This window comes from Dendrobates tinctorius, unplaced genomic scaffold, assembly GCF_039654945.1.
Source record: "Dendrobates tinctorius isolate UK_male_01 unplaced genomic scaffold, ASM3965494v1 ptg000303l, whole genome shotgun sequence".
Taxonomy (NCBI): Eukaryota; Metazoa; Chordata; class Amphibia; order Anura; family Dendrobatidae; genus Dendrobates; species Dendrobates tinctorius.
In genome coordinates, this window is record NW_027361970.1 from 42795 (window position 1) to 69518 (window position 26724).

At 45.7% G+C, this 26724-nt stretch overlaps 1 protein-coding gene across 1 annotated transcript; it reads right to left on the bottom strand.

Moving 5' to 3' along the window:
* Positions 1-21026: 21026 nt before the first annotated feature.
* LOC141073475 (uncharacterized) lies at positions 21027-25925 on the bottom strand. The gene is made up of 2 exons (XM_073560707.1): positions 23732-25925; positions 21027-21577 (listed from the first exon to the last, which is right to left on the bottom strand). The coding sequence occupies exons 1-2, from the start codon at positions 24789-24791 to the stop codon at positions 21498-21500; spliced, it is 1140 nt and encodes a 379-aa protein (XP_073416808.1). The 5' UTR covers positions 24792-25925; the 3' UTR covers positions 21027-21497.
* Positions 25926-26724: the final 799 nt, after the last annotated feature.

The following is a 26724-nucleotide window of genomic DNA, read 5'->3' on the forward strand; positions in this document are numbered from 1 at the left end:
CAATCCATACTGTGCCTGACACCGTCTGAGCCTGCCTCCTGAGACATATATTTTGAATGTGTACGCTATCCATACATGTTATCCAGGGATACGGTACCCTTTCTAACCTTTGTGCAATCACGTGCAATCCATACTGGGCCTAACACCGTCTGAGCCTGCCTCCTGAGACATATATTTTGAATGTGTACGCTATCCATACATGTTATCCGGGGAAACGGTACCCTTTCTAACCTTTGTGCAATCACGTGCAATCCATACTGGGCCTAACACCGTCTGAGCCTGCCTCCTGAGACATATATTTTGAATGTGTACGCTATCCATACATGTTATCCGGGGATACGGTACCCTTTCTAACCTTTGTGCAATCACGTGCAATCCATACTGTGCCTGACACCGTCTGAGCCTGCCTCCTGAGACATATATTTTGAATGTGTACGCTATCCATACATGTTATCCGGGGATACGGTACCCTTTCTAACCTTTGTGCAATCACGTGCAATCCATACTGGGTCTAACACCGTCTGAGCCTGCCTCCTGAGACATATATTTTGAATGTGTATGCTATCAATACATGTTATCCGGGGATACGGTACCCTTTCTAACCTTTGTGCAATCACGTGCAATCCATACTGGGCCTAACACCGTCTGAGCCTGCCTCCTGAGACATATATTTTGAATGTGTACGCTATCCATACATGTTATCCGGGGATACGGTACCCTTTCTAACCTTTGTGCAATCACGTGCAATCCATACTGTGCCTGACACCGTCTGAGCTTGCCTCCTGAGACATATATTTTGAATGTGTATGCTATCCATACATGTTATCCAGGGATACGGTACCCTTTCTAACCTTTGTGCAATCACGTGCAATCCATACTGGGCCTAACACCGTCTGAGCCTGCCTCCTGAGACATATATTTTGAATGTGTACGCTATCCATACATGTTATCCGGGGATACAGTACCCTTTCTAACCTTTGTGCAATCACGTGCAATCCATACTGGGCCTAACACCGTCTGAGCCTGACTCCTAAAACATATATTTTGAATGTGTACGCTATCCATACATGTTATCCGGGGATACGGTACCCTTTCTAACCTTTGTGCAATCACGTGCAATCCATACTGTGCCTGACACCGTCTGAGCCTGCCTCCTGAGACATATATTTTGAATGTGTACGCTATCCATACATGTTATCCAGGGATACGGTACCCTTTCTAACCTTTGTGCAATCACGTGCAATCCATACTGGGCCTAACACCGTCTGAGCCTGCCTCCTGAGACATATATTTTGAATGTGTACGCTATCCATACATGTTATCCGGGGATACGGTACCCTTTCTAACCTTTGTGCAATCACGTGCAATCCATACTGGGCCTGACACCGTCTGAGCCTGCCTCCTGAGACATATATTTTGAATGTGTACGCTATCCATACATGTTATCCAGGGATACGGTACCCTTTCTAACCTTTGTGCAATCACGTGCAATCCATACTGGGCCTAACACCGTCTGAGCCTGCCTCCTGAGACATATATTTTGAATGTGTACGCTATCCATTCATGTTATCCGGGGATACGGTACCCTTTCTAACCTTTGTGCAATCACGTGCAATCCATACTGGGCCTAACACCGTCTGAGCCTGCCTCCTGATACATATATTTTGAATGTGTACGCTATCCATACATGTTATCCGGGGATACGGTACCCTTTCTAACCTTTGTGCAATCACGTGCAATCCATACTGTGCCTGACACCGTCTGAGCCTGCCTCCTGAGACATATATTTTGAATGTGTACGCTATCCATACATGTTATCCAGGGATACGGTACCCTTTCTAACCTTTGTGCAATCACGTGCAATCCATACTGGGCCTAACACCGTCTGAGCCTGCCTCCTGAGACATATATTTTGAATGTGTACGCTATCCATACATGTTATCCGGGGATACGGTACCCTTTCTAACCTTTGTGCAATCACGTGCAATCCATACTGTGCCTGACACCGTCTGAGCCTGCCTCCTGAGACATATATTTTGAATGTGTACGCTATCCATACATGTTATCCAGGGATACGGTACCCTTTCTAACCTTTGTGCAATCACGTGCAATCCATACTGGGCCTAACACCGTCTGAGCCTGCCTCCTGAGACATATATTTTGAATGTGTACGCTATCCATACATGTTATCCGGGGATACGGTACCCTTTCTAACCTTTGTGCAATCACGTGCAATCCATACTGGGCCTAACACCGTCTGAGCCTGCCTCCTGATACATATATTTTGAATGTGTACGCTATCCATACATGTTATCCGGGGATACGGTACCCTTTCTAACCTTTGTGCAATCACGTGCAATCCATACTGGGCCTAACACCGTCTGAGCCTGCCTCCTGAGACATATATTTTGAATGTGTGCGCTATCCATACATGTTATCCGGGGATACGGTACCCTTTCTAACCTTTGTGCAATCACGTGCAATCCATACTGTGCCTGACACCGTCTGAGCCTGCCTCCTGAGACATATATTTTGAATGTGTACGCTATCCATACATGTTATCCAGGGATACGGTACCCTTTCTAACATTTGTACAATCACGTGCAATCCATACTGGGCCTAACACCGTCTGAGCCTGCCTCCTGAGACATATATTTTGAATGTGTACGCTATCCATACATGTTATCCGGGGATACGGTACCCTTTCTAACCTTTGTGCAATCACGTGCAATCCATACTGTGCCTGACACCGTCTGAGCCTGCCTCCTGAGACATATATTTTGAATGTGTACGCTATCCATACATGTTATCCAGGGATACGGTACCCTTTCTAACCTTTGTGCAATCACGTGCAATCCATACTGGGCCTGACACCGTCTGAGCCTGCCTCCTGATACATATATTTTGAATGTGTACGCTATCCATACATGTTATCCGGGGATACGGTACCCTTTCTAACCTTTGTGCAATCACGTGCAATCCATACTGTGCCTGACACCGTCTGAGCCTGCCTCCTGAGACATATATTTTGAATGTGTACGCTATCCATACATGTTATCCAGGGATACGGTACCCTTCTAACCTTTGTGCAATCACGTGCAATCCATACTGGGCCTAACACCGTCTGAGCCTGCTTCCTGAGACATATATTTTGAATGTGTACGCTATCCATACATGTTATCCGGGGATACGGTACCCTTTCTAACCTTTGTGCAATCACGTGCAATCCATACTGGGCCTAACACCGTCTGAGCCTGCCTCCTGAGACATATATTTTGAATGTGTACGCTATCCATACATGTTATCCGGGGATACGGTACCCTTTCTAACCTTTGTGCAATCACGTGCAATCCATACTGTGCCTGACACCATCTGAGCCTGCCTCCTGAGACATATATTTTGAATGTGTACGCTATCCATACATGTTATCCAGGGATACGGTACCCTTTCTAACCTTTGTGCAATCACGTGCAATCCATACTGGGCCTAACACCGTCTGAGCCTGCCTCCTGATACATATATTTTGAATGTGTACGCTATCCATACATGTTATCCGGGGATACGGTACCCTTTCTAACCTTTGTGCAATCATGTGCAATCCATACTGGGCCTAACACCGTCTGAGCCTGCCTCCTGAGACATATATTTTGAATGTGTACGCTATCCATACATGTTATCCGGGGATACGGTACCCTTTCTAACCTTTGTGCAATCACGTGCAATCCATACTGTGCCTGACACCGTCTGAGCCTGCCTCCTGAGACATATATTTTGAATGTGTACGCTATCCATACATGTTATCCAGGGATACGGTACCCTTTCTAACCTTTGTGCAATCACGTGCAATCCATACTGGGCCTAACACCGTCTGAGCCTGCCTCCTGAGACATATATTTTGAATGTGTACGCTATCCATACATGTTATCCGGGGATACGGTACCCTTTCTAACCTTTGTGCAATCACGTGCAATCCATACTGGGCCTAACACCGTCTGAGCCTGCCTCCTGATGCATATATTTTGAATGTGTACGCTATCCATACATGTTATCCGGGGATACGGTACCCTTTCTAACCTTTGTGCAATCACGTGCAATCCATACTGTGCCTGACACCGTCTGAGCCTGCCTCCTGAGACATATATTTTGAATGTGTACGCTATCCATACATGTTATCCAGGGATACGGTACCCTTTCTAACCTTTGTACAATCATGTGCAATCCATACTGGGCCTAACACCGTCTGAGCCTGCCTCCTGAGACATATATTTTGAATGTGTACGCTATCCATACATGTTATCCGGGGATACGGTACCCTTTCTAACCTTTGTGCAATCACGTGCAATCCATACTGTGCCTGACACCGTCTGAGCCTGCCTCCTGAGACATATATTTTGAATGTGTACGCTATCCATACATGTTATCCAGGGATACGGTACCCTTTCTAACCTTTGTGCAATCACGTGCAATCCATACTGGGCCTGACACCGTCTGAGCCTGCCTCCTGATACATATATTTTGAATGTGTACGCTATCCATACATGTTATCCAGGGATACGGTACCCTTTCTAACCTTTGTGCAATCACGTGCAATCCATACTGTGCCTGACACCGTCTGAGCCTGCCTCCTGAGTCATATATTTTGAATGTGTACGCTATCCATACATGTTATCCGGGGATACGGTACCCTTTCTAACCTTTGTGCAATCACGTGCAATCCATACTGGGCCTGACACCGTCTGAGCCTGCCTCCTGATACATATATTTTGAATGTGTACGCTATCCATACATGTTATCCGGGGATACGGTACCCTTTCTAACCTTTGTGCAATCACGTGCAATCCATACTGTGCCTGACACCGTCTGAGCCTGCCTCCTGAGACATATATTTTGAATGTGTACGCTATCCATACATGTTATCCAGGGATACGGTACCCTTTCTAACCTTTGTGCAATCACGTGCAATCCATACTGGGCCTAACACCGTCTGAGCCTGCCTCCTGATACATATATTTTGAATGTGTATGCTATCCATACATGTTATCCGGGGATACGGTACCCTTTCTAACCTTTGTGCAATCACGTGCAATCCATACTGGGCCTAACACCGTCTGAGCCTGCCTCCTGAGACATATGTTTTGAATGTGTACGGTATCCATACATGTTATCCGGGGATACGGTACCCTTTCTAACCTTTGTGCAATCACGTGCAATCCATACTGTGCCTGACACCGTCTGAGCCTGCTTCCTGAGACATATATTTTGAATGTGTACGCTATCCATACATGTTATCCGGGGATACGGTACCCTTTCTAACCTTTGTGCAATCACGTGCAATCCATACTGGGCCTAACACCGTCTGAGCCTGCCTCCTGAGACATATATTTTGAATGTGTACGCTATCCATACATGCTATCCGGGGATACGGTACCCTTTCTAACCTTTGTGCAATCACGTGCAATCCATACTGTGCCTGACACCGTCTGAGCCTGCCTCCTGAGACATATATTTTGAATGTGTACGCTATCCATACATGTTATCCAGGGATACGGTACCCTTTCTAACCTTTGTGCAATCACGTGCAATCCATACTGGGCCTAACACCGTCTGAGCCTGCCTCCCGAGACATATATTTTGAATGTGTACGCTATCCATACATGTTATCCGGGGATACGGTACCCTTTCTAACCTTTGTGCAATCACGTGCAATCCATACTGGGCCTAACACCGTCTGAGCCTGCCTCCTGAGACATATATTTTGAATGTGTACGCTATCCATACATGTTATCCGGGGATACGGTACCCTTTCTAACCTTTGTGCAATCACGTGCAATCCATACTGGGCCTGACACCGTCTGAGCCTGCCTCCTGAGACATATATTTTGAATGTGTACGCTATCCATACATGTTATCCAGGGATACGGTACCCTTTCTAACCTTTGTGCAATCACGTGCAATCCATACTGGGCCTAACACCGTCTGAGCCTGCCTCCTGAGACATATATTTTGAATGTGTACGCTATCCATACATGTTATCCGGGGATACGGTACCCTTTCTAACCTTTGTGCAATCACGTGCAATCCATACTGGGCCTAACACCGTCTGAGCCTGCCTCCTGATGCATATATTTTGAATGTGTACGCTGTCCATACATGTTATCCGGGGATACGGTACCCTTTCTAACCTTTGTGCAATCACGTGCAATCCATACTGGGCCTAACACCGTCTGAGCCTGCCTCCTGAGACATATATTTTGAATGTGTGCGCTATCCATACATGTTATCCGGGGATACGGTACCCTTTCTAACCTTTGTGCAATCACGTGCAATCCATACTGTGCCTGACACCGTCTGAGCCTGCCTCCTGAGACATATATTTTGAATGTGTACGCTATCCATACATGTTATCCAGGGATACGGTACCCTTTCTAACCTTTGTACAATCATGTGCAATCCATACTGGGCCTAACACCGTCTGAGCCTGCCTCCTGAGACATATATTTTGAATGTGTACGCTATCCATACATGTTATCCGGGGATACGGTACCCTTTCTAACCTTTGTGCAATCACGTGCAATCCATACTGTGCCTGACACCGTCTGAGCCTGCCTCCTGAGACATATATTTTGAATGTGTACGCTATCCATACATGTTATCCAGGGATACGGTACCCTTTCTAACCTTTGTGCAATCACGTGCAATCCATACTGGGCGTGAGAACGGCTGGCGAGCTGTTAAGCAAGCTACAGCACCTGTCCAGACAAGTACAGGGATTCCCTAGCGAGGAGACTTATTTGATTGTTTTCAATGTTTGGACAGCAATTTTTGGGGAGCACTATACTCTGGAGAATGATAGATGGGGCCCACCATACACTGGAACATTCCAAAGGTGGACATCAGACACTGGAGCAGCATTTACAGGGCCCATTATACACTAGAGCATTAGAAATGGGGCCCATTATGTTTGGAGCATTATTTGGGCCCATAAGACAGTGGAGCTTCATCCATGGGGACCAACATATACTGTAGCATTATGTGGAGCTCATCATATACTGTTTCAAACATTATATGGGACCAATGATTCTGTATGGAGAAATAGATGGGCCTCGTCATGAGATGTAAAAAGTGAGGTATTTTTCATTGTACTATACCGCTATTTCTCTGCCGTATCGGAGCATGATGAGTTGTGGTATGTGTTAAAGGGGCGCTCTTTCGCCCAGGGCACATGAAAACCTGCAGCCAGTCCTCCCTCCCCCACAACTTTAGCCAAATAACCCCCATTTTTCAGTGCGTAACTTGTATTATGAAGTTAATTAAGGTTGACAAGCTTAAGTAAGAAGAATTGATGCTTTTGGCATTCAAATGGGCACTGTAGGTGTGTTTCCTGTCCTCCTCTCACTGCCGACTTTTATTCCCCATTGACTTACATTGGGTTTCGTGTTTCGGGACGACCCCGACTTTTCCCTATAATCGGACGATCTTTCTCGACCCGACTTTTGGAAAAGTCGGGTTTAACGAAACGAAACGCGACCCTAAAAAACCAAAAGTCGCTTAACTCTAGTGATAACTAAATGGCTCAGGGAACAAAACATAGAGATTTTGGGACCATGGCCTGGAAACTCCCCAGATCTTAATCCCATTGAGAACTTGTGGTCAATCATCAAGAGACGGGTGGACAAACAAAAACCTTCAAATTCAGACAAAATAAAAGCATTGATTTTGCAAGAATGGACTGCTATCAGTCAGGATTTGATCCAGAAGTTGATTGAGAGCATGCCAGGGAGAATTGCTGAGGTCCTGAAGAAGAAGGGTCAACACTGCAAATATTGACTTGCTGCATTAACTCATTCTAACTGTCAATATAACCTTTTGTTACTCATAATATGATTGCAATTATATTTCTGTATGTGATAAAAACATCTGACAAACACACATAAAAACCAAAGGGCAGCAGATCATGTGAAAATTTAATATTTGTGTCATTCTCTAAACTTTTGGCCATGACTGTAGACCACAGCTGAGGATGGAGCAGCGGCAGCCGCAGATGCTGGTGAGTAGGCCGTGGAGGCTGATGGCTTGACCGCCGCGGCGATCTGGAGCGGGCCCGAAGTGGCGGCAGGCCTCGATGGATAGGCCGCCGCTGACAGATGGAGCGCAGCAGGGGAGGCTGCGGTGGTCAGCCCAGCAGGAGCTGCAAAGTCATCAGGAGCCGGAGTCGCTGAAGAGCGGGAGGCCGAGCGAGAAGGCCGAGGGCCGGTGTCGAGGCCCTGGGGCCTGTCTCATGCATGGGGCGGGGGAGCGGAAACTGCCTGTGGCGCCGCCGGCTGAGCCGGGGCAATGCTCACCTTCCCCGGCGCCATGGCTCCCAACAGTCCATCCCACAGCTCCTCCAGCAGCCGATGTTCTTCACCCCGCCGTCCGGCAGGGCCAGCCTCCATGCCCGATGATTCCACAGGGATGGTCGGCAACAGCTCCACCAGCGGCCGCTCCTGGCAGTCCAATGTGGTCGCATGCTCCTCCTGTTCTTTCAGGCGCTTATACGCCACCGCCATCCTGCAAAGTTCTTTTCCGCTCCGGATCCGCCTGATGACAGCCAGCAGTCCTGAACACAGTCCAATTTTGTAATCCACAGGGGAAATCTTCAACCCGGCTTGGGTCCTTTCAATCTTTGGAGCAGGCTTACCGCTGAAGATGGTGTATTTGCGGTGAGTATCCTGCCGACTACGTCAAATGTAGGTAGGGTAACCGACTGGGGGATGGTCAGTTACTGGCCGCAGACAGACTCGAGACAGAGACAGGATCGTGTCCAACAGGTCTTCTTTATTGATCGTACTTTCCAAGACCCACAGCACCACACAACAGCTGTGCGACAAACTCCGGAGCCCCACACACCAGCTGCTCGACTCCACACACAGGCCCGGGTAAATTTACTTTCTTCCTTTGGCAAATGGACGTCTCTCATGGCTCTTTCACTGTGGCTGCCCTAGGCCTACGACCACAGTGTTTCACCAGTCCGAGTCCGTTCGTTTTGCGGTACCCCAGGCTGTCTCTGTCTGCGGCTTCTGTCGTTTGGGCCACCCCTGTGACCGTCTCAACTGTCAGTCCCCTCCGGAGCTTCTTTCCTGTCTTATCTCCTCAGCAGATCTTCCTGTCTCCTGTGCTCCTCTTGCTGACTGACCCTTCCAGAACCTTCTCTCCCTCTTTTATATCCTTCTCGTTCTGGTAACCCCGCCCCCCATGACTTGACAGTTTCTTTATCCAATGGCTGCTGTTTAGTCCTATCATCACAACTCTCCACTGCCCTCTTGTGGTCAAACTCCAATATTACACTCTTTCCCTTTATCTCCAGCTGTTTCCCATCTTTCACTATAACAGTCCACCTACAATACACTATACCTTTGCCTTCCTACTGCAGACAGGTCCGTATGTCAGTCCACCTTCCCTACAGCATCACTCCAAGAAATCTCGGCTGCCCAACATCTAAATTCAGAACAGAACCACTCGGCCGAGTGCTTCCCCTGACACTCATCACCTTGTCCTCAGCCAAACGCACTCTATCCGGCTCATTGTAAATAAGCCCTAAGGCCTCAAAACAGGCATCCACAGTCATTCTCTCCAGGGCAGAAGAGGAAAGAGAAAATGCCCAGGCTTGTGGGGCCCCCCTAAGCAGGGACATTACCACCCCCACCCTCTGTTTCTCATCCCCAGAGGAACGGGGTCTCAAGGAGAAATAGAGCTTACAGCCCTCCTTAAACGCTCTAAATTCATTTTTGTTACTAGCAAACGTATCTGGTAACTTAACCGGGGTTTGGGTGGGACTAAAATGACATCTCTAGCCCCCACCTGCTGAAACCCAGTGGAAAGCGCCCCCTGAACCGAGTCCGCAACCTGCCGTTGGGACTGGGCTAGAGTTTGGTGTTCCAAACTTAGCTTCTGCATCGACTGAGTGAAGACTTTCACCTGCTCAGATAAAGCATGCATTGGGTCCATGCTGCAAAAGTGAGGAAGAAAAAAGTTCACCGTCAGTTATAATGTCAGGAACACTGCACTGCACTTGCTTACTGAGCCAGTGCACGTGTCCTGAATAAGACAAACTGTGCTCCAAGATACCTGTAGAGCAGGCAGCAGCAGAGAAGATGCGTGCTTCAGACCAGCAGGACCTGAAGCACGTGACTGCTGGGGGCGTGGCCTAAACTCCAGAGAGCTAGGAGCTGAAGGAAAACTCCTAGCAGGGTAACTATGGGACAACGTTACCAAGGGGCACAGACAGGGACGTAAACAGATCAGGCCGGGGTCAAAGCATGAGATAGCACGACAATAATAAATAATAATAATAATAAATTTTATTTTTATAGCGCCGACATATTCCGCAGCACTTTACATTTCAGAGGGGATTTGTACAGACAATAGACATTACAGCATAACAATAATCACATACAGTAGATTATAACAAATACCAAGAGGAAAGAGGGCCCTGCTCGCAAGCTTACAGTCTATGAGGAAAGAGGTAGACACGAAAGGTGGGTGGTAACAGTTGCCCTGATTGTATGGACCAGCCATAATGTTAAGTGTGTAACAGTACAGACACAGAGGGCTAATGGATGCATAAAGCATGTGGGAACATGATGCGGGAAATCTGGTTATGGTAAAACTTTTGGCTGTGCCATACAGGGATAGATTAGGTTAATGTGTTGAGGCGATAGGCCAGTCTGAATAAATGCGTTTTCAGGGCACGCTTAAAATTTTGGGGATTGGGGACTAATCGTATTGACCTGGGAAGTACATTCCAAAGAATTGGCGCGGCACGTGTAAAGTCTTGGAGACGGGAGTGGGAGGTTCTGACTATTGAGGATGCTAACCTCAGGTCATCAGCAGAACGGAGGGTGCGGGTAGGGTGGTATACTGAAACAAGGGAGGAGATGTAGGGTGGTGCTGAGCCATGGAGGGCTTTGTGGGTGAGGGTAATAAGTTTATACTGAATTCTGGAGTGGATGGGTAGCCAGTGTAATGACTGGCACAAGGTAGAGGCATCGGTGTAACGATTGGTGAGGAATATGATCCTGGCTGCAGCAAACAAGACAGATTGGAGAGGGGAGAGTTTGGTAAGAGGGAGACCAATTAGAAGAGAGTTACAATAGTCCAGACGAGAATGAATAAGAGAAACAGTAAGAGTTTTTGCAGAGTCAAAAGTAAGAAAAGGTCGAATTCTAGAAATGTTTTTGAGGTGCAGATGACAAGAGCGAGCCACTGATCGAATGTGGGGGGCAAAGGAAAGCTTGGAATCAAGTATGACCCCAAGACAGCGGGCCTGTTGCTGGGGAGTAATAGTGGAACGACACACAGAAATAGCAATGTCGGGTATAGGTACATTAGTAGAGGGAGGAAACACCAGGAGTTCAGTCTTTGACAGGTTCAGTTTCAGATATAGTGAGGACATGATGTTAGACACAGCGTTTAGACAATCGCTGGTGTTTTCTAGAAAGGCTGGTGTGATGTCAGAAGAAGAAGCGTATAATTGGGTGTCATCAGCATAGAGATGGTACTGGAAACCAAATCTACTGATTGTTTGACCAATAGGGGCAGTGTACAAAGAAGAAGAGGAGGGGGCCTAGAACCGATCCTTGGGGGACCCCAACAGTAAGGGGAAGGTGAGAGGAGGAGGAACCGGTAAAAGATACAGTAAAGGAGCGGTCGGAGAGATAGGAGGAGAACCAGGAGAGAACGGTGTCCTTGAGGCCAATGGAACGGAGCATAGTGAGGAGGAGCTGATGATCCACAGTGTCGAAGGATTAGACAGAACGGATAGTCAGGACGTAGCCAAGAAGTCAGAAACCAGAGAAACAGATATACAGTACAGAATCAACAGGCAAACTCCCAACGGGGGACAGAACCGGGTCAGAACCATATAAGCAAGCTAGAAGACAATGAACAGACACAGGAACACAGGGGTCAACACACCCGGCCACAGGCAAAAGTATAACTGACGGGGATTGGAGTTTCCCAGGGCTATAAGAAGCTCTCCCTGAACCAAAGAGAGGCCCAATAATTAACCCCAGGCATGCAGGTCAAAGCCTGCACTGGGCTCAAGACATTAACCCCTGACGTGCAGGTCAAAACCTGCACTGTGATCATGACACTTACTTACTTATCCTTAGACACTTACAAATCCTTGTCCTGTCTTTCTGATGTCCCTACGCCAGGCCTTGGAACAAAAAAGAAAGTTCCCAGCCACCCACCCTCAGGCACCAATGCTAAACACGCACATTTCTGGGCTGCTTGTAGTGGAAATGTTGCCATTTCGGCTGGAGCATTTCCACCGACTCATGGCAGCCGTCCTTCGGAACTCAGTTGCGAGCTGCCACTTTTTCTCCTGGTGTGGCGTTTCCGCCTTGTACCAGCACATGTCCAGGAACATCACCTCTGCCCTTACCAACACACTTACTGGCATTGTCCACTTAATGACTGACACGTGGACAAGTGCTTGTGGCCTGGTAAGCTAAATTTCCCAGACTGCACACTTGGTGAATATTGTGGAGGCTGGGGCCGTGTCACACCGTGTCACAGCGCATGTGTTCCTGACGCCGAGGCTTGATGGATCTACTTATATCAGGTTTTCCTCCACCTCCTACAGCAGTTCCTGCACCACCTCATGCTCCTCCTCATCCTTCATCTCTGATGTTGCATCTTAGAGCACGTTGTCCACATCAGCTGAAAGCTCTGCAGCACTGCCTCAGCAAAGTGGCGACAGGCTCTGCTGAAGATAATTTGTCTAGGAGACAAACCGCACACTGTGGCAGAGTTACTTAAAGAAATAACAGGCCAGGCAGATCTGTAGTTTTTGCCGATGAACCTCCAACAAGGTATGGTCATGTGTGATAATTGGCGTAACCTGGTGGCTGTGAAGCTTGGCAAGCTCACACACGTACCATGCTTGGCACAAGTGCTCAACTTTGTAGATCAGTGGTTTCTAAAAACATACCCAGATTTACCAGAGCTTCTGGTCAAAGTATGTCGCCTCAGCACCCATTTCCAAAGTCTGCTAAAGCTGCCGCCTTTCTGGCAGTGCTGCAGCACTAGTGTGTGACATCACCATGCTCTGGAATTCCTCACTGCACATGCTGGCAAGGCTTTGTGAGCAGAAGAGGTCAATGGTTGAGCACCAGCCCCAACATGTCTGTCAATAATCTGGTTACCCTCCTCACATAACAACTGAAGAGTGGGCATGGATGTCTGATAATTGTTTGATTCTTCAAGACTTTGAGGACTCCACAAAGATAGTGATTGGCAATGATGCCATAGTCAGCGCAACTATCCTGCTTTCTTTGCCTACTTAAACAGTTGCTGCTCACAATTAAACAAGAAGCTGTGCATGCGTACCAGGTTGGGATTGTAGCCAGCAAAGGTTCATCATCTACTCAGTGTGGTTTGGGTAACAATGATGGTTTGGGTAACTATGAGAAGATGGACGCTGAGGAAGAATAGGAGCAGGTGGCTAGCATAACAGAGGCTAGTAGTCACGCATTCTTCTCGTCTCTCCTACGTTGATAAGCTGAGGATGGGAATGAAGAGGAAGAGAGGGGAAGAAGATTGAGGGTCTTCATCATGGTGGAGACAGGGAACTGTTGGTTGTATGGAGCTTGGCACATATGGCGGACTTTATGTACCACTGTCTTTCTTGTGACCCACGCGTTACATTCATGTTAGACAAAAAAAAGTGTACTGGTTGTTTACCCTGCTAGACCAATGCTACAAGGAGAACTTTGCATCTCTTCTTCTTGAAGTGGAGAGATCTTCTAAAATGGTGCTATAACAAAAGGCTATTGTGAAAAATATGTTGAAAAAATTCCCAACAGACAACGCTAGTGGCAGGGGGCAAGCTTCTTTGTCCAGCCAAGGAGGAGAGGCCAAGGAGACTCACAGCAGAGACAGGGGTACACTGTCAAAGGTGTGGGCCAATTTCATGACACCAGCCCAGGGCCTGATTACCAGGTATATTTTGAGAAGGAGGGAAAAGTTTTTAAAAATGGTCAAGCAATACCTGGCCGACCAATCCAGCCTGCTCCCTAATTCCACTAAAACTTTCAACTATTGAGTCTCAAAGCTGGACACCTGACATGAGATGTCGCTCTTTACCCACCATTTGTTACCTTTCAGGGGTCTATGGTTGACCATCCTCATAATTTTTGTCTGGCTTTGCAAATTCTGCAATGCCTTTAAGACTGTATGAATACATCAACTACACTTTCAAAATATTTCCGTTCAAAACTCTATTGAACCACAAAACAGGCAAATAATACATACAACGGGGCTAGCAAAATACCCAAGATGGTGCAAAAAAACAGTGTGTCATCCTTCCTCTGACTCACCGAGATAAGAGCAGATTTGACTTCAGATCTTCCAGGGCCGACTACTCTCACCTGTTACACACACAGAGAGGAGGAAATGACAAGCTTAGGAAGCTGACAGTCCATTAAGATGCAAGGCCAGGTGACCGGAGAGTCACAACCTGGCTTCTCCGAACTTCTTGATAGAGCCAGGAGACTGGAGGGTCCAACTCCTGACTACCCCAAATGTATCTATGGGGTCAGTGATGGTCAGTGGAGCAGATCTATATTCTTTCAGTCAGGCCCATGGTCCCCTAAGCTGGCATCCTGTACAATGTCGAATCTGTGTCCCTCATAATGGAACCATGATCTTGCTGCTATCCTGTATAGAATTCACGGCTGTATTTTTGTAGAGTTTGGTTCTCTGGATCTCTTGGATGTATTGGACATTTGGATGTATCTTGTTACAGAGACATATCCCTTTTTTTAGTTCACATATGTTCTTCAAGCCATTATTCACAGGTCAAGGGGAAAGTGTGATGACTTGAGATTACCTTGAATTGTTTGATTATTTAGTTTATTCTTCAATGTTTACAAGTTAACCAACTGCCTGGCCTGGTATAATGTGTAATCAACATATCAGCAAACATCATTGTTCAGTGACCCTGCATACTTGGTTTGCAAAGATAACAGTACAATAAACTGTAGGAGCTGAAGGGGTAAATAAGAATCATACATCAATTTAGAAATATCAATTCAACCTACAAAAAGAATCAACATAAAGAGAACAGTCTATGCCTCCTAGCTTACTGAAAATAGACATCTGGATAACTAAGATAAAATGCTGTGTCATCACAACATTTATTGTTGCATTATGGAGGTATGTAAAATCTACAAAAAAGCAGAGAAAAATAGTTCAGGATTAGATAAATCATCTATACAGTATTATGTGCTTTCTGTCACATTTTGGTGGTATATAACATTAGAAAAAAGCGATTGAAAATCGTGCTTTTTTCTTCTCATTTCTTACACCTACACTTTTCCATTTCGTTGCAATGTAAGCCTCAAAAAATTGTTCAAAATTTTATTGGTATTACTGTGCTCATCCTTAGACAATTTTGTGGTCTGAAATACATTTCGTTGGTATATAACCCTCAAAAACCATCTTCAAAAATTTAGGCTGTGTGCACATTGCAAATTTGGTGTGTTTTGGTTGCGTTTTTTCTGCGCAGATTTGTGACAAAACCTGAAGCAAATCTGATGCCAGCAAAGTGAATAAAAAATCTGACGTGCCATGCACATATTGAGTATTTTTGACTTGCAAATTTGGTGCAGAAAATAATCTTGTGCATGTCAATTATCTGTGCGTTTTTGCCCTGCGTTCTCACCATTTACTTCACTCCAATCAATCAAAAATACAGGCAAAAACGTGTGTTTTGCAGCTGCGTTTTCCTGCCAGGAGATGCAGAAATGGTGCCGAAATTTTACTCAAAGTGGTCACATACCCTTATTGGTATTGTATTGCTCACCCATACACTATTCCATGGAATGGAGTACATTTCCTTGGTATATAACCCTCAAAAGTGCATAGCCTTTATGAGTCTAGGAGTATTGATACATAACTATTTGAATAGAATGTGCATGAGACGCTCCTTTATGTCTAATACAGGATGTATCGGAGTCTCTGTCACTGCGCAGTGACTCGCCTGCAGAAGATTGATGGAGTCTCTGCTCATAGAAGGGCATGATAAGTTTAACATAACCACGCGAGAGAACGGCGCATGCGCGGGATCACAGCGCCGCAACTGCATGTCACAGCTCAGTGTGATGTGCATGGAGGGTGGTGCCATTATAATGAAGAGAGGAGGCAGGGATTTCTTCCAGGCACCGCACATCCTGGAGCCCTGAAGAAATCATTAACATATAACTTTAAAACAGTTTTCTCAACATCTACATGCAGCTATGAGTCATACAAGTAAGACTGGTTTAAGCATTCTATTACCTGTATTCCCATAGTAATAGCTTAAATTCGTCTAGGGGGGTGAAAAATTCCATATAATACTATAGCCATGATCCAGTGTCACAATCACCCACTGGAAAGCATCAGCACAGCATTGGATCAGGTTTCCCATACTGCCCTTGTTACCCTCCGGTAGGCTCAATTCTCTGAGGTTCAATCCATAGCGATTTATACTTCTAGCACAGTTGTTGTCAGTCACAAACTCTACTCCTAAGGCCTGTTTCACACTTCAATTTTTTCTGTCAGTTAAAATCCGCCAAAATAGCGGAAAAGGGATCCGCAGGCGGACTGACAGAAACGGGGGTCAGCGGATCGGCGGATGTACGGATCTGCCGAAGGTAAAAATTTAAAGGAACCGCGCCTGGGGAAAAGGAGAGAGAGAGAGTGAATTTTGTCCAGCAGCCAGACAGAAACGTGGGTTAAATCGTCAAACGAAAAAAACGTTACATGCTCCATCTGGGCCGCTGAGCGGACACCAAAATCTTGTCGGATCCGTACAAAAACGGATCAGACGGATGACCATCCATCAAGATCCGCCGATAATGCACGTCTATGAGGAAAAAAACGGATCCGCCAAGAAAAATGGCGGATCCGTTTTTTTCTAAATCGGCGGATCTTGACTGATGGTCACAAACAGAAGTGTGAAACAGGCCTTAATGGGCTATAGCACTGTCTCAGCGACTTTTCCATCGAGGGGTCATTGTCCTGGTTTGCGGTTGTAAAGCAGCTGTTTCCACGAGGTCCTTGGTACACTGACCATCTTCCTGAGTAAGTCAGACCTACCAACTGAAGCCGTTAGCTGGGTGAGCCTTGCAGAGAACCCTGCAACAGAGATGCTACTCTGTCTACTGTCCGGGAAGGATAGAGCCTCCACCTGATACCTTCCAATTGGACAATTGGGTGAATCCTGCAGGTGACCCTGCAATCTAGAGGTTATTCTGAACACCTTACAGACTGGGACATACCTACAAATTGAGGCCTTACAGCTGAGCAAATCCCACAGAAGACCCTACAAACACAGAGGTTGTTAAGACCGCCTTTCTGAGGGAGTCAAACTCTCCAGATGAAACCTCACAGAAGTGCAGATTGCACAGCTGAATCTATAACTTGGACACTAGATGGACCACCTTCCACAGCAATAGAGAGGTGCATCGCAGAGGTGATTCAGGTGGCACTTTTATTCTTTACCATTAATTCCATTTTGGCCCTGTCACATCACTTAGGGCAATCTATCCGCGCTCTCCCAGAGGGATCGGATTATCAGGCAGAACAACAGTGGGGAAAAAAGTATTTAGTCAGCTACCAATTGTGCAAATTCTCTCACTTAAAAATATGAGAGAGGCCTGCAATTGACATCATAGGTAGACCACAACTACGATAGTCAAAATGAGAAAACAAATCCAGAAAATCATTTTGTCTGATTTGGCAAGATTTATTTTACAAATTATTGTGGAAAATAAGTATTTGGTCATTAACAAAAGTTCATCTCAATATTTTGTTATACCGGGTGAGTCATAAAGGACGGATGTATTTGAAGTGGCTATAACTCACCACCAGGTGGAGGTAGAGATGTGCGGGAGGCGGGGTTATGTTTGTGAGGTGAAAGCATTGTTTTTATTTTAGTTTCAGTTTAAGCTATGGTGCCGTGGACGATAGAACATCGCGTTTTTGCGTACGACAGTTTTGTCAAGAATAATGAGTGTATCACAGCCGTTCAGCGTGAGTTTCGGCGTCATTTCAATATTCACAGAAATCAAGCTGTTCCCGCTCGTAACACTATCCTACGTTGGGTTGAAGCACTCCGTACACGAGGTACACTAATGAACAAACGACCACCGGGGGCTCCACGAACGGCACGTACCCCTGAAAATGTGGAACGCGTCAGGCAAGCCATGCTGCGTAGTCCGAGTCGATCTGCTCGGAAACATTCTTTAGAACTTGCCCTCAGTAATCGTACAGTAAGGCGTATTTTGCATTTAGACCTGCATTTCCACCCCTATAAATTGGCCATTGTGCAACAGTTGGAGCGTGGGGATTACGCAGCGCGACTGAAGTTCGCACATGAGATGGAAGCAATTATTGAGCAAAACGACAACCTTATTTTATTCATGAGTGATGAAGCTCATTTCCATGTCAATGGCATGGTTAATCAGCAGAACTGCCATTATTGGGCCTATGAAAATCCGAAAGAATTACATGAACGACCGCTGCACAGCCCTAAGGTAACGGTGTGGTGCGCTATGGGCAAATATGGCATGATCGGTCCGTACTTTTTCAAAGACGATAATGGCAATACTGTTACCGTGAACTCACAACGTTATATCGCCATGATAAATAACTTCTTTGTTCCTGAGTTACGACGGCAACATATCCCCATCTCTAGTGTGTGGTTTCAACAAGATGGGGCAACGGCCCACACAGCCGGAGCAACAATGAACGTTCTTCGCCCTCTCTTCCCTGGTCGCATCATTTCCAGGTTTGGCGATATTAATTGGCCTCCTAGGTCCCCAGACCTGTCCATGTGCAATTATTACTTATGGGGTCACCTCAAATCACGTGTATACAAGCTTAAGCCTCGATCATTACAAGAACTGAAGGAAGCTATTCGAGTGGAAGTTGCCCAAATCGACAGAGTTGTGTTGGAACGTGTTGATGCCAACTTCCAAGAACGCCTTTGGAAATGCATCACTGATAATGGCCACCACATGGCAGATGTTGTTTTCCACACTTGAATTTGTCAAATATTTGTCAGTATACGTAACCAAATCTGTGAATACATTTATATTTAATAAATATTTAATGATTTTATGATTAGTTTAAAAACGTCCGTCCTTTATGACTCACCCGGTATATCCTTTGGAAATGACAGAGGTCAAACGTTTTCTGTAAGTCTTCACAAGGTTGGCACACACTGTTGGTGGTAAGTTGCCCCATTCCTCTATGCAGATCTCCTCTAGAGCAGTGATGTTTTTGGCCTGTTGCTGGGCAACATGAACTTTCATGTCCCTCCTAAGGTTTTCTATGAGGCTGAGATCTGGAGACTGGCTAGGCCACACCAGGACCTTCATATGCTTCTTATGAAGCCACTACTTCATTACCTTGGTGGTGTGCTTGGGATCATAATCATGTTGAAAGACCCATCCACATTTCATCTTCAATACCCTTGCTGATGGAAGGAAGTTTGCACTCAAAATCTCACGGATTCATGGCCCTATTCATTCTTTCATGTACACGGATTAGTCATCCTCGTTCCTTTGCAGAGAAACAGCCCCAAAGCATGATGTTGCCACCCCCATGCTTCACAGTAGGTATTGTGTTCTTTGAATGCAAGTCAGCATTCTGTTTCCTCCAAACACAACGAGTTTTGTTTCTACCAAAGAGTGCTACTTTGGTTTCATCAGATTATATGACATTCTCCCAATACTCTTCTGAATAATCCAAATGCTCTCTAACAAGCTTCAGATGGGCCCGGACATGTACTAGCTCAAGCAGGGGGACACGTTTGGCACTGCAGGATCTGAGTCTCTGGCTGCATAGTGTGTTACTGATGGTAGCCTTTGTTACAGTGGTCCCAGCTCTCTGCAGGTCATTCACTAGTTCCCCCTATGTGGTTCTGTGATTTTTGTTCACCGTTCTTGTGATAATTTTGACCCCACGGGGTGAGATCTTGCGTGGAGCCCCAGATCGAGGGAGATTATCAGTGGTCTTGTATGTCTTCCATTTTCTTATTATTGCTCCCACAGGTGATTTCATCACACAAAGCTGCTTGCCTATTGCAAATTCAGTCTTCCCAGCCTGGTGCAGGGCTACAATTTTGTTTCTGGTGTCTATCGACAGCTCTTTGGTTTTCAACATAGTGGAGTTTGGAGTGTGACTGTTTGAGGTTGTGGACAGGTGGCTTTTATACTGATAACAAGTTCAAACAGGTGCTATTACTACAGGCAATGAGTGGAAGACAGAGGAGCCTCTTAAAGAAGACGTTACAAGCCTGTGAGAGCCAGAAATCTTGCATGTTTTTAGGTGTAGCAACTGACGAAAAGCAGTGAAAAAGTCATCATATCACAAGGTAAAGTGCAAAGTAGGTTTTTATTGAAAGGTGAAACAAACAGAACATGGCTAAAAAGTGACATTGGTAGGAAAAGAGAGGCCGGGTGACCATGGTAGCTCCAAATAAATAGTCATGAGAAATACATGAACATTGTGAAGTGTCTAACTGTCTAAACATAAATAATGTTTGCCCATGGTCGTAACCATAACTACAGGGAAAAAATTCCTACATGAATGATGACAGGCAAAAACATACAATATGGTAATAAAGGAGGCACTTACACAAGAAGGAGCAGCAAGGGAGACCACAGCCGTACCCCAACGCGCGGCGTTTCGGCGATAATGCCTTCCTCAGGGGGCATGTGTAACTGCTGACAAAGGCCCATTATATAGGGGAAGTGAAAGTGAAAGTAAAATCATGCCCAGGATCAAGACACACCCACCCATCGGTCACAGCTAATGCATACAAATCACAGGGGATGGTTGCAAGTGAAAGCACCAATCACGTCCAAGCACCGGACACACCCACCATCCCAGCCATGGAACACCGCTGACGCAGACAAAACACGGGGCCCCGTGCAGTCAAACGTCAGACGGTGGGCAGGAGGGAGGAGGGTGATGTCACGTGGTCCGTGATGCAATCGGCGCATGCGCAGTATGGACAGAGTCAACAGCGGCCATTTTGGAAAGGGGAAAAATGTAGGGGCAAAGCTGGAATCCGCACCAGCATATAATTAACAAAGTGTATAGCAGCCAATATAACGATAGACATAGGGGAGGCCAAAGTAGAATGGATATCATACTAAGTACAGGCAACCAATGGGTAGATAAATGTATCTATATCTGTATCTCTCTCTCTTACGGTACTATAATGTGTGCATGAGACAAGTAAATGTGAGAAAATGATAACAATAATAATAATACAAAAATGAAATAAAAGGAGTCCATACAAGAACCTAACTACACATGAACCAAATCAGGCTAGAAAAGGACATATATACACAGCATTATGTTGGCCCAAATGCAGAAAAAAAAAAAAAAAAAAAGGGAGAAATGTCCAGTCCAATGCAAAAATCAAGAGACCAGGTTGGGCGTGTAGTGAGGATCCGTTAGGCATCACATCCCCATGGAACAGGACTGAAATGTTCATCCACATGAGGGGCCGAGAGGCAGCAGAAACACGAAGTCACTATAATAAGAATAAAATAAATTAAAAACATGCTAAAAAACATACAAACCAATATCACATAAATGGATTATAGGAAAGGAGCAAAAGAGAGGCTCTCATTAAGGCCATGTGGGTGAACAGTCTTGAGTCGCCAGATCCACCGGGCTTCGAGCTGGCTGAGTCTTTTGGACAAACCCCCGCCTCGGACATCAATTTTGAGCGCATCAATACCTTTAACCTTCAATAGGGCAGCGTCACAGTCATGGAAATCAAAAAAATGACGTGGTATGGTTCTGAGGGTAGCGGGGTCATCATGTGTGCGTGCCGCTAGGATGCCCAGCACATGTTCCCTCACTCTTACTTTAAGTTGGCGTGTTGTGAGGCCGATATAACTCAGGCCACAGGGGCAGGTGGCATAATATATGACATATCTAGTGGTACAAGTTATTCTCTGACGAATATCATATGTAGTGGTACCACTAGAGTCACAAAAAGAGTTATCACGTATTATATTGGGACATGCCACACAACCACCACACGGGACACAGCCACCCCCAGGGCTGAGTTTATCCAAGAAGGTCTGTGGTTTACGAGCAATGTAATGACTGGAGACCAAATGGTCTCTAAGATTCTTAGAGCGCCTAAAGGACATGGATGGTCTAGGGGATAGAAATTGATTGATAATCGGGTCAACCCGAAGGATCGGCCAGGCTCTCTGTAAGGCCATACGTACCTGGTTGGACCTCGAGCTAAATGTAGTAACGAACCTAATAGTCCCATTTTTATTTGGGCGCTGGACAAATTCAGAGCGATATAAAAGATCATGGCGGGAAGCATACTTGGCCCTATTAAGAGCCCGCTTGATGGACCTGTGGCTATAGCCACGTACCAGAAAACGTTGGCGCAAAATTTCAGCCTGCCTAAAAAAATCATCGTCTGTGGAGCAGATCCTACGAAGACGTAGGAACTGCCCCACGGGAACGGCATGAATAATGTGCTTCGGATGGCTAGAACTAGCATGTAACAAAGAATTAGTGGCGGTTGCCTTCCTGAAGATGTCCGTCTGCAGGACCCCAGCGCGGTCCCTCTTAATAGTAACATCTAAAAAATCAAGGGACTCCCCACTATATGAAAACGTTAGATGGATATTCTGATCGTTGCCATTCAAGAGAGTAATAAGTTGTTCAAGGTCGGCGGGTGTGCCATGCCAGACGAAGAAAATGTCATCAATGTACCACGTCCACAGGGGGACACGGCACATTGAGAGACCTTCGTCTGACATGAAGAGGTCCCTCTCCCACAGCCCCAGGAAAAGACCCGCATAGGAGGGCGCATAGGCCGCACCCATCGCGGTCCCCTGGAGCTGTAGGTAGAAGGACCCCTTAAAGACAAAAAAATTGTGGGTGAGGGTGAACTCAAGTAGTCTCAGCAGGAGGTCCCTTAAACCTGGACTGAGGTTGGAAGTACTTAAAAAGTATTTGACCGCCTTAAGGCCATCAGTGTGTTTGATGTTGGTATATAGGGATTCCACATCCGCTGAGACTAGAAGAGTATCACCCCCAAGGCACAACCCGTCGACCCTGCGTAATAGATCACCTGTATCACGAAGAAAGGAGGGAAGGCTAGTAACAAGGGGCTGCAGGTGGAAATCAATCCATTTGTTAACATTTTTCAAGAAATTCCCCCGTCCCGAGACAATGGGCCGCCCGGGTGGAACAGAGGAGCTCTTGTGGATCTTGGGGAGAAGATATAGGGTGGGGACTTTGGGTTCGGGTACGATAAGAGCATTATGTAGCTCTTTAGTGATAATGTCGTCCTGTGTAGCATTTTTAAGAATAGTCTCCAACATGACGGAGTAGGCAGAGAGAGGATTATATGTTAATTTTTTATAACAGACGATGTTATTCAGTTGTCTAAATACCTCCTTCTCGTACATGTCTACCGGCCACAGGACGACATTACCACCCTTGTCAGCAGGTTTAATAAGAACCCCAGGTATATTTTGAAGTGCTCTCAGCCTACATCTCTCCCCAAGGGAAATATTGTCATTAATAATAAACCGAGGAATATTATAGAACTCCTCCGTAACCACCCGGACGAACATGTCAATGGCAGCACAAGAGGATAATGGGGGGAACTTCTTGGATTTTGGTCGAATGGACGGGGGAATCTTACCTCCATCATTTTCATTTCCAGATGCCAGCTCCTCCAATATGGTTAACGCCGCCTGTTCCTCCTCTGTGGGAAACAGGGATTGCATGTCGTTAGAGTGAAAATATCTCTTGAATAGCAACGATCGCGCAAATAGGTGGAGATCCTTAATTGTATCAAATAGGTCAAAACCAGACGCTGGAGAGAAAGAGAGACCCCTACTGAGGAGCCGCAGATCTGCCGCAGAAAGGGAAACGTCACTAAGATTAATCACCTTATTATCGTGTCCAGAAGCGCCCAGATTCCGCTTGTACGGATGGAACGTATGGTCCCGCAATCTTGCCATCTCATTGTTGGAAGCAGATAGTGAAGAGGTAGACGATATATCAGACTTCCCACTCATGGAGGAGATCGACAGAGCAGAAGAAGCCTTACGTGAGGAAGGCTGGATAACACTCTGTCTCCATAAATAAACTCTCTTGGATGAGTAATCTCTAGAGTCCCTGTTAAATTTGGAAACTTGAGAATCCTGAATCTTTTTAACAAGGGAGTCCATAGTTTTATCAAGATCAGTCTCAAATTTAAGCATTTTATCAGGTGGACATAAAGTGCGGAATTCATTTAGGGACGTGTCAATTATAGTATCAAGATTATTAATAACAGATGTATTGTGCTCAATAAGCAATCTCATCAGAGATACTGAACATACATTACATGTTTCCTCCCACTTAGTGATGAAAGCCTCATCATCAATGGGAAAGGATGGGATAATTTTAACCCTCAGACCTCTGGGGATCATTTTGTTAGTTACATATTTGTCCAAAAAACTCCTGTTCCACCAAAGTTTGGACCTCTTAAGGAGCATATTTTTAATCACAGAAAATTTGTCCTCCAATCCTAAATCCGGAGTCTGTAATGAATCAGCCGTGTTGCCGCTGAACACCCGATCCATTTGGGACAGCCAGGTTTGTTCTCTGGCTCGGAAATCCATAGTGCTGACTGAGAGACCTGTGCATAACACAGCAAGGGTAAATCGTAAGAATGAAAGACAGCAAAATGTGCTGGAGTGGGTTATCAAAATCATAGTGATTTAGATGTGTTGGTAATCACAACCAAGATTCCAGCACATGAATGGATAGTGCAGAACACACTGCATATAACCATAGCAACTGACGAAAAGCAGTGAAAAAGTCCTCATATCACAAGGTAAAGTGCAAAGTAGGTTTTCATTGAAAGGTGAAACAAACAGAACATGGCTAAAAAGTGACATTGGTAGGAAAAGAAAGGCCGGGTGACCATGGTAGCTCCAAATAAATAGTCATGAGAAATACATGAACATTGTGAAGTGTCTAACTGTCTAAACATAAATAATGTTTGCCCATGGTCGTGACCATAACTTACAGGGAAAAATCCCTACATAAATGATGACAGGCAAAAACATACAATATGGTAATAAAGGAGGCACTTACACAAGAAGGAGCAGCAAGGGAGACCACAGCCGTACCCCAACGCGCGGCGTTTCGGCGATAATGCCTTCCTCAGGGGGCATGTGTAACTGCTGACAAAGGCCCATTATATAGGGGAAGTGAAAGTGAAAGTAAAATCATGCCCAGGATCAAGACACACCCACCCATCGGTCACAGCTAATGCATACAAATCACAGGGGATGGTTGCAAGTGAAAGCACCAATCACGTCCAAGCACCGGACACACCCACCATCCCAGCCATTCAACACCGCTGACGCAGACAAAACACGGGGCCCCGTGCAGTCAAACGTCAGACGGTGGGCAGGAGGGAGGAGGGTGATGTCACGTGGTCCGTGATGCAATCGGCGCATGCGCAGTATGGACAGAGTCAACAGCGGCCATTTTGGAAAGGGGAAAAATGTAAGGGCAAAGCTGGAATCCGCACCAGCATATAATTAACAAAGTGTATAGCAGCCAATATAACGATAGACATAGGGGAGGCCAAAGTAGAATGGATATCATACTAAGTACAGGCAACCAATGGGTAGATAAATGTATCTATATCTGTATCTCTCTCTCTTACGGTACTATAATGTGTGCATGAGACAAGTAAATGTGAGAAAATGATAACAATAATAATAATACAAAAATGAAATAAAAGGAGTCCATACAAGAACCTAACTACACATGAACCAAATCAGGCTAGAAAAGGACATATATACACAGCATTATGTTGGCCCAAATGCAGAAAAAAAAAAAAAAAAGGGAGAAATGTCCAGTCCAATGCAAAAATCAAGAGACCAGGTTGGGCGTGTAGTGAGGATCCGTTAGGCATCACATCCCCATGGAACAGGACTGAAATGTTCATCCACATGAGGGGCCGAGAGGCAGCAGAAACACGAAGTCACTATAATAAGAATAAAATAAATTAAAAACATGCTAAAAAACATACAAACCAATATCACATAAATGGATTATAGGAAAGGAGCAAAAGAGAGGCTCTCATTAAGGCCATGTGGGTGAACAGTCTTGAGTCGCCAGATCCACCGGGCTTCGAGCTGGCTGAGTCTTTTGGACAAACCCCCGCCTCGGACATCAATTTTGAGCGCATCAATACCTTTAACCTTCAATAGGGCAGCGTCACAGTCATGGAAATCAAAAAAATGACGTGGTATGGTTCTGAGGGTAGCGGGGTCATCATGTGTGCGTGCCGCTAGGATGCCCAGCACATGTTCCCTCACTCTTACTTTAAGTTGGCGTGTTGTGAGGCCGATATAACTCAGGCCACAGGGGCAGGTGGCATAATATATGACATATCTAGTGGTACAAGTTATTCTCTGACGAATATCATATGTAGTGGTACCACTAGAGTCACAAAAAGAGTTATCACGTATTATATTGGGACATGCCACACAACCACCACACGGGACATTATTTATGTTTAGACAGTTAGACACTTCACAATGTTCATGTATTTCTCATGACTATTTATTTGGAGCTACCATGGTCACCCGGCCTCTCTTTTCCTACCAATGTCACTTTTTAGCCATG

Excerpts from the sequence above, each read along its gene's own strand:
- LOC141073475 (XM_073560707.1), bottom strand. The coding sequence starts at position 24,791 with ATGATTTTGATAACCCACTCCAGCACATTTTGCTGTCTTTCATTCTTA. Across the intron at positions 21,578-23,731 it reads TGGAAATGAAAATGATGGAG|TGACTTCGTGTTTCTGCTGC; the intron begins GTAAGATTCCCC and ends TTCTTATTATAG.